Source organism: Arvicola amphibius, chromosome 6 (genome assembly GCF_903992535.2).
Source record: "Arvicola amphibius chromosome 6, mArvAmp1.2, whole genome shotgun sequence".
NCBI lineage: Eukaryota > Metazoa > Chordata > Mammalia > Rodentia > Cricetidae > Arvicola > Arvicola amphibius.
In genome coordinates this window covers 85,201,847-85,214,305 of record NC_052052.2, presented here as the reverse complement: position 1 = coordinate 85,214,305, position 12,459 = coordinate 85,201,847, and the positions used below count along the sequence as shown (strand labels likewise).

At 35.1% G+C, this 12,459-nt stretch overlaps 1 protein-coding gene across 7 annotated transcripts in view; it reads left to right on the top strand.

Annotated features, from left to right (window-relative positions):
- Nucleotides 1-12,459, top strand: part of Wac (WW domain containing adaptor with coiled-coil) — a 62,866-nt gene that overhangs the window by 36,208 nt on the left and 14,199 nt on the right. For 5 of the 7 annotated variants that reach the window (XM_038332768.2, XM_038332766.2, XM_038332772.2 and 2 more), the window contains exons 5-7: nt 2,560-2,675; nt 3,512-3,624; nt 8,391-8,699. In XM_038332768.2, coding sequence (XP_038188696.1) covers nt 2,560-2,675; nt 3,512-3,624; nt 8,391-8,699 — 538 coding nt within the window. The remainder of the gene's footprint in view (nt 1-2,559; nt 2,676-3,511; nt 3,625-8,390; nt 8,700-12,459) is intronic. The other 2 variants (XM_038332770.2, XM_038332771.2) reach the window with 1 other exon arrangement.

Below are 12,459 nucleotides of genomic sequence, written 5' to 3'. Positions count from 1 at the left end.
AATCCCTCCGTCTTCTAAGTATCCTACCCTAATTTTGAGTAGCTGGAAAGTGCTTTTAGCTCAAACTTTACATTCATGTAACAAACCCTCTTGTTATCAGCTAAGTGGCTCTTGATATTTTGTATACCATATTTTTGCAGACCTTCCTTTGGAGGCAGGGTTTCACTGTAGCTCCACTTGGCCTGCTACCCGTTACGTAGAGCAGGCAGACCTAGAACTCAGATCCACGTGACTTTGCTTCCTCCTGAGTCCTGGAATTGAAGATATGCTTTGTCACCATGCCTAGCTCTGCAGCCAGTTTTGCCTGGAGACATTCTCCTTAATTTACTAAAAGACTTATCAAAGAGTTATTAGGACTTCATGAAATTTTTTGTTAATAGGGAAGGCCAGCGTTGTTATTTAATGGGCTATTAGTAACTCATAAGTTAATATCACATTTCTGTAATTTTAGGAAAATTGATAGTATGAACAGTTGAGAAAGTGGAGATAACTTTTTTGAAGAAGAAACAGCCACATTCATGTAAGAGATCTAAAAGGTTTGAATTTAAGGAGAGAGTAGATAGGTGTCTTGGTAGAAGTTCCTTTTGTGGGAGGATTTAGACATGGTTTCACTATGTAATTAATCTTGGTTGGTCTGGAATTTGCTTTGCAGACCAGCTTGGCTGCAAAGCCTTAGAGATCTGTCTTTTAAAGTCATGCATTCATATGCTTTTCTTACTCAATTTATGTAAACTTGATGTTTACTATATTGAAGATAAAAAATATTTTAATGCTTAATTTAAAATGCCAACCAAGCCAAGTGTGTTAATATGTGTAATGTTTTAAAAGAAGATAAGCTTTCTGAAGAAGATCATAGATGTTTCCTATCCAGCTTGCTTGCTTGCTTGCTTGCTTATTTATTTATTTATTTATTTATTTATTTATTTATTTATTTATTTATTTTGGGGTGTGCCTTCGTTCACAAGTCCTCCATAGCTTCTGAGTAAATGCCCCTTTGATTAAGATAGATTGAAGAGGGAAAGGGTAGTCATATGGAAGAAACTCGGGGTTTTCCTCAAGTATTTGTAATATTACCTAGAGTCTGTGGCTACATGTTAAGCTTAATTTAGAAAATGTGAACTGTGTGCAGGGCTAAGTTTGTTAATTTTAGATACTTCTTGTAAAGTCAGAAATGTTGACTCCTGCCATTTACACATTGGTATTTTTAAATTACACCATTGCTTAAGGGATTCTTATACTTGGCTCCTTAATAGAAATGGTGTTGAGATGATGTTCATTGCTTTGCGTTTGGGAAAGTAACTTGCAACTTACTTTGTACAGTAAGATATTCCACTTGGACAAGCTGAGATTTGATGCTAGTGTTGTAGACCCTTAAATATCAAGGCTGTGAACGTTGTGTGGTAGAAGACAGGGTTTTACTGGATTATATGTTCAGTGAACTTTTGAGGTGTTTTTTTTTTTGCTTGTTTGTTTGGTTTGGTTTGGTTTGGTTTTTTTTTTTTTTTTTTTTTTTTTGATTGCTTAAATGTAAACCGGGTCTCTAAAATGAACACTGTTGTTTATCATCTCTCTTTCCCTACCCCTACCCCATGCACCTTCCCGGACAGGTGCTGGTAAAAGAAGCACTGAGCCTATATATTCTAATACAGAATGTTGAATCCGTTGAGACAGCAGACATATTGCAGACTATTACTTTGAAAAGCACTGGTGGTTTAGACACTGGTATCTATCTGTTCTGCTGACTGTCTGTTTATTATTAGCCTTAATCTTAGTATGTTTCTCTGACCAGTCTCTCAACCGTTTATTATTTCTTGGCTAATGTTAACCTCTGAGCAAACATTTAAAGGAGAACAGCCAAAACAAAAATACTTAACAGTTCCTGGATAGCTTGGGGTTGATGAACCAAGAATTTGGCTTACCTGCCCTTTTTTTTTTTTTTTTTTTTAATCTTAGGCACCAGTTCCATGTAACCACTTTCCAGATTTCTCTAATTTCATCGTGATTTCACATGGCCTATCTAGCATCTACACAGAATCAACTGAGAATTTTGAAAATTAGTTAAGAACTATACTGTTACCTTGTCTTCTCCATTAGACAAGATTCTTCTTAGTGCTTAGCCTATACCATGGATTTTAAAGGCAAACAAAATTCTCAGCTTTTTGTTTGTCTTGAAAAACTTTTGGGTTTTTTTTTTTTCCACTAAGTAACAGCACATAATGGTCGGCTGTCCTTTAACACTGTGCTTGCCATTTTCCTTCTGAGTTTAGAAATAATGATTTCATGCCTTCATGTCGGTTGAGAACACCCCTTCCCGTGTCACTGGTTTTGCAGATAATGCTACTTAACCTTCTAAATTCAAGATATTAATAATCTCATGTTCTTCCCAAGCCTAATAAAGTAATATAATTATCTTTCTAGATATAAAGGTTTTAGTAGACACAGTATTCTAATATATATATGTATATATGTATGTATGTCTGGTATAAAACTCATTGAAGTTTTTAATATTCATATCAAATGATTAAATGACATTTTGTAATTTTTAAAATTATTTTTAAGCCTTATGATTCTGCAGATGACTGGTCTGAGCATATTAGCTCTTCTGGAAAAAAATATTACTACAATTGTCGCACAGAAGTTTCACAGTGGGAGAAACCAAAAGAGTGGCTTGAAAGGTATTTGCTTTTTAATCTGGTAGTACTGCCTACTTAATTCTGAAGGTCAGCATACTGTGGCATTAAACAGTATCATTTAGGTTCTACATAGTGAAACCATTTATTTCTTTAGTTTTGGTCATGGTCCCATTTCTGTGTTTTCTCTTCATGTAAAATTCTTGAACATACAGGCAACCATCTATGAAGGCCTGTATATTCAGAACACTCAGTATATTTGCTGAAATCCTTAGTAATGTGTCATCTGACATTGTAATAGAGTTTTTTATTAATTTTATTTGTTTAGAGGCGAAATTTGGTACTTAGGCTGGTCTAATATTCTCTCTCTAGCCAAGGCTGGATTTGAAATCCTAATACTCACCTTTATCTACCACACTTTCCTTCTGGACACTTCACACACACACACACCCCAACACACATGCACACACTGGGTTTCTCTGAGTACCTTTGGCTGTCCTGGAACTTGCTCTGTAGACCAGACTGGCTTCAAACCCACAGGCCTGCTTCTGCCTCCCAAGTGCTGGGTTTAAAGATGCGTGACAACATCTTTATATTTTAATAGAAGCCTTTATGTGAAAACTTTACTACAGTTTTTAGTAGAACTATTTTCTGGAGTTTAGACTGTAGTTAGTATGACTAGCTGGTGGTTTTCTTTAAAAAACATTCTTAGTTCTCTGTTTGCTGTATTTTATTTTGGAGACCAGTTTCAACTGCAAACCATTTTCTCTTTTGTTCCATGTACTGTTATGTTGAACATTTGGTAAGAAAAGTTACTACAGAGACTCAAGTACTTCATGTCATTTTTATTCATAAACTGATGTTTGATCTTTTCCTTCTAGAGAACAGAGACAAAAAGAAGCAAATAAGTTGGCAGTTAATAGTTTCCCAAAAGATAGGGATTACAGAAGAGAGGTGATGCAAGCAACAGCCACTAGTGGGTTCACCAGTGGGAGTAAGTGTTCTTTTGTTGTCTTTCTAACAGTACTTTTGATTTGTTGCTATTGTTTGTTTTAATTTACCAATGCCATCTGCATGTGTAAATTGCCATGGAAATATATGTGATTTCTGTTATAAACTTCTTCGATTATTTCCTGGAAAGGGAAACAGGTTCAGGGTGAATAGTGGTATATGTGGTTCTCATTAATACAAAATTTGTAAAGAGCAAGATTTTACTTTTCAAACTAAAAAAAAGTAATAATAATTGAGTTCTAGCCATACAGATTGATACCAGTGCACTGCTGACATTTTGTTACCAATGAGAAGTTACCAATATGTTAGATGGACACAAATTTGGATTTTGTTTGACATAACAGTAATACAAAAGCAAATTTTAAAACTTTTGTCATTTTCACTATAATGTTAGAAAATCACATCAGATAGTAACACTTTATTAGAAAATAAATTTCACAATTAATGTTTTGCCTGACTGTGTACTGAGTGCACATGTAGTCTAGGCTGTACTCTTGTTTATTTCAGTAGCTCACATGCTGTAATGTGTTTTTGGTGTATCCCTGATTTATAATAATATTCCTGGGATCTAACTCCATTATCTATATTTAGAAGTTAATTCCAGTGTGTTTATAGAGATCTGTATAAATTGTGATCTGTGGCTTCACAGAAACATTAATATTTAATTACAGAAGCTGTTCTTCAACCTGTATTTAAGGTACTTTGTATACAACTAATTTTCAATAAGGGGTATTTATTCTTTGGTAGGAAAATTAGTTAGGGTGAACTTTTTAGTATAGCTACATTAAATCTTCAAAATATGAATAAAAGGACTAATTTAAAGTATTAAGTTAGAGAATTACAGTACATTTCATTTTGAGACATAAATCGTGGGTTTTAATCCTGTGTTGCTCTTTGTCTCAAACTGAACAAAAAGGAGCCTACGTTTTTATATTGGTTAATTAAATAGCATATAGTTTGTTGTCTCATGCAGTTGATAGCCTGGCAGGGGGAGGGGGATTGTGTAGGAGTGACACACGTGGACTAGAAAAGAACTTTTAAAATCAAGACTTAAGGAAAATCTATTGTGCTTGTGAAATAAATCCTAGAATTAGAAGGCACTGAATTGGGCCAACTGATTGTAACTACTTTTAGGCTGGTATTTCTCAAAAAGGAAAGGCTATGTCTCCCATTTCTGGCTGATTTTTATATGTGCCTTAATTGAGTTCCTCTATGGTCCATGGGTCTGTAGCTAAAGTCATGTTTTCTTTTTTTTCCTTTTTATTGGTCTTTCGAGACAGGGTTTCCCTGTAGTTTATAGAGCCTGTCCTGGATCTAGCACTTGTAGACCAGGCTGGCCTCGAACTCAGAGATCCGCCTGCCTCTGCCTCCCGAGTGCTGGGATTAAAGGCGTGCGCCACCACCGCCCGGCAAGTCACGTTTTCTTATTTTTAAAGTTTGAAAGGTCTTTCTTCTCTAGAGTTTATAAATAAAGGGAAACTGGCTTGGAATGCATGGTTACTATTGCTGCTTGCATTTTAATATTGCAGAACACACTTCTCCAGCACCTTTTTACTTTTCATTTTTAATGATTTTATTATTAATGCCTTTCCCTTTGGGAAATTTTGTGTTGGCTTTGATATAGAATAAAAATGTACAATGGTAATTCTTTGGGAAGAAAAAAATCCCTGCCACCACAGAACCAGAAATTCCATTGTGCCCTACAAACCCCGCACCAAGAACAGGAAAGTTAGAGATTTACTAGACACCTGATTCCAAGGATGAAATGCCTACAATTCAGATCTCGAGCTTGAAGCCATTAGGGGCAAGAATTCAGTTAATAGATGTAGAGAAATAAGAATGGTACAGTATATTGGGAAAAGAGTAATTTATCGGGGCCTTCCCTTTTGGGAATGTTATGAGGAAAACAGGCCCATAACATACATACATACATACATACATACATACATACATACATACATATATATATATATAGTGTCTGCTTCCCAGAAGTCCTCCACGCTCCCCCCAAGGTCAGGCATCTGGACAAGGGTCTCCATTCCCTTGGGGACTTGTAGAAAGTTACTGCTTGGTCACTCTAGCCTTTTGTCAAGGTCAAGGCTAGCTTCCTCAATCCCTTATCTCAAGCCACACCCCAGCTCACAAGTCCTTTGTCTCCTATTTAATCCTATGTGCAATTACACAAAGTGTACTCTAGCTGGGCCAAGGTGGCACATGCCTTTAATCCCAGCAGTTGGGAGGCAAAGGCAGGAGTAGTATCTCTTGAGTTTGAAGCCAGCCTGGTCTACAGAGTGAGTTTCAGGAAAGCTCCAAAGCTACAGAGAAATCCTATCTAGAAAACAAACATAAAACAAAAAAAAGTATAGTTTTTTTTTTTTTTTTCAATTAAATGCTCTGACAGCCAATGTGATTTACCCTCAAATCGTGTTTGTCCTCCTGCCCCATCACTTCCCCTCCACCCTCCCTCTTTGGTACCTGAAAACCCTCCCTCCCCCTGCAAAGCAGGTCCTTGGCATTAAACTCTTAAGAAACAGTGATGAACGGGTTATTTTTTGTGTATGTATGTTATATACCAGCATCTTGTTCATGATTTCAAAATAAGGCATGTTTATAATTTTAAAAGTTAGAAAGGCTTTATATGGTGGTGCACAACTTTTAATCACTATACTAGGGAGACAAACACAGGTAGATCTATATTTTTAAAAAGGTAGAATGTTAAACTTTTAGTCTCTTGACCTAGGAGTATTTTTGAGATATATGCTTTATTTACTATTTTTAAACTTTTACGTAGTGGTTGGAAAGAACTTCAGCTATATTAGGTTTCATTTTTTTCCTGTTTAATTTTTCCACTAAGTTATATAAGGTACTATAGTAATAAAATCAATATTCCGTTTAGTTACTTGGCACTGTCATTGGTCTCTGTGTGTGTTTGACATTTGAGTAGAATAGTGCTTAGAATGTGTTCCTTTCAAGAGATGAAAGGAGTGGAAAGATTCTTACATGCAGAGAGGTAGTAGAGTTTTTACCACAATCTGATTATTAAAAATTGGACTTCTGCACTTCTCTTCTACTGGATTATTTCTTTCTGTACTTAATAGTATGATTTCTGTAAATTTAGAGCAACCTCAGTTGAGATTTCTTACTGCTCTGGGGGTATTTTGGATCTGGCCATTCTTTGTTAGAGAGATTGTCCTGTATTATAAATCAATACATGTTAGATTAGCTAGTCACACCTTTCATCATGGCGTTCAGAAAAGTCTGGAGAGCAGTGGTACTGATAGAGGCACTTCTGTAAATGCCCGCTGTCTTGTGATGGATGATAGGAAGCAGTTGATGCTCCATTTTCTTCAGCTCCTATACTATGCTGTCTTTTTGACTTAAGATTTTAACATTTTAAAATTTTCTTCTGAACATTTTGACTTTTGCTTTAGTTATATAGAACTAAAAGGGGTTTTTTTTGTAAAGAAATAAAAGTTACAGTAATTAAAATGGTGTTATTTCCGATGAACATATCTGAGAGTTTCTGTTATAGGTGCATCTTTTTTTTTTTTTAAGAAGAAACTAGAGTAAGATTCAAATAGTATTTTGTTAGTACAAGATGTAATTTACTGGTGTGTGTATGTGCAGTATTTTATACACCACTGTCATAAGCTCATCTAGTGAGTTGTGTATCATACTGAATCTATATATTCAATAACTGGAGAGTTTCTTTTGTTATAATTGAGGACCTTGAGTGTACTGTCGTAGTTTTATAGTGACAATTTAAAATTGACTTATGCTTATACCTTCTTGATCTGAAGATTTAGAAGAGCTGTAGATTAGGGGACAAAAACATTCAACAGTGGGCATCCTTTATGCAACTGTCAAAACCTGTCCCATCCTTTTAATCTTAGGGTGGTTTTTTGGGGGGTGGGGATTTTTTTCTGATATTAGAGGTTTTTTGCTTTAATTAATGATCTTTGTCTGCATGCTTTTTAAAAATTTCCTCCCTTTGTATTATTTTGTGGGAGCACCATATCAAAATTTAAATTATTGGCAGAATTTGAACTATTTCTTATACTTTGTGAGTTTAAATGCTTCTGATATAGTTGCTGGTGATAAGCACATTTTTCTGATTATGTTTATATATGTTGGACTTCAGAATAGCATGTAAATGTGAAATATGGTTACTTTACCCTTGTCAGTGTTATTAAAAATATTTTACTGATTTATCTATCTATTACGTAACATATACAATTCTGTATATGTTAAACCATCTTAAATCATTGTAAGGTCTAAATAAAACACGTTAGAGTCCACATTAATAGCTTTAGTATTCAAAAAAAAACTGAAATTATTGATGCCAATGTTCTCTTCTAATTTAACCACTGGATAATTTGTTAATTATATGAATCTATGATCCATATTTTTTTTAAAAAAATCTCTTGCCTTTTTATTTTTGGAAACAGTTTTTTGAGTAAAATGTTATAACTGTTTTAAAAGTTTTTGAAATAGTTTAACTTCAAAGAATCCATTAAACAATTTGACCTATTGATTCTGAGTATGGATTAATACTTACAGTAGTTAAAACTTGCTGTATTGGTATTTATACTTGTTAAAACTACAGATACTAACTGGGCTTGCAGTTTTATGGAAAGGAACATAATTGCAGTTTATGTTGCTCAGTTAGCTGATGTTCATAACACAGGATTCTAACAGCATGTTTTTCTTCCCCCTTCCAACATCTCTTTTGGGAACTGTGAACTACAGTGGAAGACAAGCATTCCAGCGATGCCAGTAGTTTGCTCCCACAGAATATTTTGTCTCAAACAAGCAGACACAATGACAAAGACTACAGACTGCCAAGAGCAGAGACTCACAGTAGCTCTACGCCAGTACAGCACCCCATCAAACCAGTGGTTCATCCAACCGCTACCCCAAGCACTGTTCCTTCTAGTCCATTTACGCTTCAGTCTGATCACCAGCCAAAGAAATCATTTGATGCTAATGGAGCATCTACTTTATCAAAACTGCCTACACCCACAGCTTCTGTCCCTGCACAGAAAACAGAGAGAAAAGGTATGCTGTTATTAACTAGATACTGCACGTTGAATTATAGTTTGTAATATTCTTTCCTTTGGCTTGAGTAAGATCTTAATTGTAAATTCTTTTTCAGTCTTTTAGAATGTTATTAGGCAGACTTAGGTCTAAAAATAGTCATTGGGCTTTTTTTTTTTTTTAAATAATTCTCAAGACTCAATTTTTTTTGTCTTTGATACCCAAACCAAGTATTGAGTTAGTAGCACTTAGCAGTCAGTGGTTTTAATAACATGTGGAATTCAGATGGCACAGTACATTCCTTTTGCATTTAATATTTTTCGGGTTTTGTGGCTATTAACTAGTTAGCTTGTGAGAGATCTGTTTTCTCTTAAAGATATTTTAAAGTATGATTTTCCACTTCAAGGAGATACTGGCCTCAGCTGGTGTATTAGAAAACTACAGCATGAAACAGAAAATAAAATGAATCAAGCCTCGCTTCTCTTCTGTTAGACCTCAGATCTAAGAATTGGAAGGAAACATTGTAACCCGACTGCCATCCTTATTGCAATATCCTTAGCATGCTCAAGTTGTGGCAAGAGCTAATTGGGGGTGGTAGACACTAAAAGCATTGTTAAAATGTTCCCTTTCATAAGGCTTTCTTAATTCAGGTTTGCAGATCAGGATATGGTTTTCATTCTCAGGGAAGTTGAAAGGAATCTGTAATCAATCCCAATTATATATGTACTAGAAATTGTTGATTCAGATTAGGTTGATGTGTTGGTCTGTGTTAGTGTATAAGCAGGATCTTTGGTTTACTGACCTTCAGTGATTGATGCTCTGGACCTGGGCAAACAGACATTTGTGGTTTGTTGTAAAAGGTAGGAAGTGGACACCTGAAATATAGTGGTGATAAATATGGTAGAATTGGAGAAACACCTGCACTGGCCACTGTTTTAAAATGTACTTGTAAAAAGAGAGGAGTGTGTGTGTGTTGTGCATCTAATTAAAGAGTCTCACAGTAGGTATAGATCTATTTAATGGAGAACTAGCAGTTTGTGTTTGCTTGAAGGGCAGAAGAATGGGGAAACCTGAAACTCCTCAGTTTTGCAGGAAATAATGGTGTTACGGTGAACCAGTGTTCCCATGTTTTCTCTTGTACCTGTTTAAGTAGGTGACTGTGACCATTTCTTGGTTAGCTTGTCTTATCATGCAAACAAGAAGGAATAGATAAACATTAGATATGCCACCATATCATATTTATCATGTAGCACCCAATGACCTTTCTTAACAGCTCAAAGCCCCTTCTAGTTGTAATGTCCTTTCTAGAGTTGTGAAATCACAAAACAAGCAGTGGACGTGAGTCCTTGTACTTTACTCAAGGACGCCTATATTAGATCAATTTAAATTAGCAAGTTTTTCATTTAGTAATTTAAAGGAATGACTTCTTTTAAGTTATTTTGCTAAGACAAAACAGGTATGGAAGCAGACCTGCATGCCAGCTCATAGCACATCTAAGTCACATAGCTAACATTCTGGTTGAGAATGGAACAAGTAGTCATTTATTAATATGCGGGATGAGTTACTTAGTCTAAAATTCCTTATTTTGTTTTAGGTGGCCCCAGAGTAAGTAAAATATGACAGAGCCCCCTAGACTTTGTTTAGTCACGAATGGCCTTTTGTTGTTGACATAAATTGGACATTAATTGACTAAAGTGGACCAACCTCAGCCCCCCATTTCTTGTTTTAAATTACCTTTAAGGTTACTATCTTCATAAAACAAATGGGTTAGAGATGCTGTTGAATATATACTAGGCAATGTGGTAAAGTATGTTTTTTGTAATCAGTTTAAATTTGTTTGCAAAATTTCGAAGTATGTTTAACTTGTACATTTTTGGTGACATTTTGAAAAGTGTAACAAAAACAGCTTTGTAAAAAGAATAGTAGAAGATAATTGCTAATAATATGAGCATTGAATATTCCAAAAATGTTTGTTTACCTTTGTACAAATTGGTAAATTTCACTGTAGTCATAAAATACAACTCTGTGACACATGCAAAAAAAATTGAGAGATAAATATCAAATTAGAAAAATGTATTTGTATAGAACGTTGCAAATGTGTTTTTGTTCTTGTAGTGTGGCAATTTAAGAATATCTTTTTTAACTTCCCTCATTTTGTGGGGGCTTTGCCAGGAATTGAAGGGAGGAACTCACATAATAAACACTCTACCACTGAGCTATATTGACAGACATACTTTTAATTTGCCTGCAGATTTTCTCAGTTGAATGGAAGTAACAATTGCAAACTATTTGTATATGGTTATACACATGTAGAAAAAGACATGTCCATGCGCATGTGTGTTGACAGCAGGTGCGGTTGTTACCTATTGTTTTATATTGGTTCATGAAACAAACACTTGTGCAAAATAAGAATATGATTCTTCATTGGATATAGCAGTACTTTGGAGTTCCATGTATCTGTGCTCTCTGTTGTCAGAACACCACAGAGAATTAATTAGTATTACCTGATTCTTACAATCTTACTATATGCCAGAAGGGAGTTACTTGTCAGACTAGAAATGGAATACGTTCTGACTAGCTTTTTTTCTCCCAAGGGTAGTTTGGAAGAGTTATCAGTAGAACTCTTTTCAAGTTTAAATGTAGGTAAGTTCCTCCCTCTTCTGACAAAAGTTGGAAGTACAAGTCAACAATTTATAAGTAGAAGCATAAACTTTCTTGTAGAAATATATTTTAAAAGTGGAGCATGCCCTGCTTTGTATTATACTATATTTTATGTAACTTAAGCAATTATGATAAGCAGTCTATTAAGTGATAGCACTCAGAAGCAAACTTGTTTTGCACCTTTTTTGTTTGTTTTCAAGACAGGGCTTTTCTGTGTAGCCTTGACTGTCCCTGGAACTAGGCTTTTTAAACCAGGCTGGCCTTGAACTCAGATTTACCTGCCCCTGCCTTTTGCGTGCTGGGAGTAAAGGCTTGCCTAGCTTTGTCTGTCTGTCTGTCTGTCTGTCTGCCTGCCCCCCCCTCTCTCTCTCTCTCTTTCTCTCTCTCTCTCTCTCTCTCTCTCTCTTTCTCTTCTGTATATCAATCAATTAGTCATCTATTTATTTATATATTGGGCTACTCAGTCACTGGCTGCCCAATTTTTGTCCACCAGCCTGCCCTAAAACTCAGATCCACCTGACCCAGTTTCTTGGGATTAAGGATGTTCTCTACTGCTGTACTACATTCCACTTTATTTCTTTATGTGATACCTACTAGTGTCATTTTTTTCTGAGTTTCATTTATTTGGTGTAAAGAATAATACTGCAGAATTTTTAAGTTTTTACATTTGAAAGCTCTTGAGTAGACACAGCAGCATCAGAACAAAACTGAAAACTTTCTACCTTTACCAACATTACCCTGCCTATCAAGGGAACAAACTCTACAATGAAAGGAGAAAATAATGCCATAGGAATGTAAGTACTGATTTGATAATTCATGTAGTAAATAAAATAGCATTTTTTTTCTCTGAAGAAAGTAAAAGGAGAATGCTTTTTAAGGGACAGTATCTTAAAAAAAGTTTTAATTATAATTTGTACAAATAAATATTAATGAATACAAATAAGTAATAGGTGTCCTAAGTTAAACCACAGTAGGTGACAACAGATTTTCCTAAAAATAAATTATCATTTCAATAACATTTCTTTTATTTGTCTATGAACCCAAGCCAGCAAAACTGGGAAGTAGGTGATAAGCAGTCTGCTAAACTTAGGGTTTGAAAAAATATTTAAGGGCTTCTGAG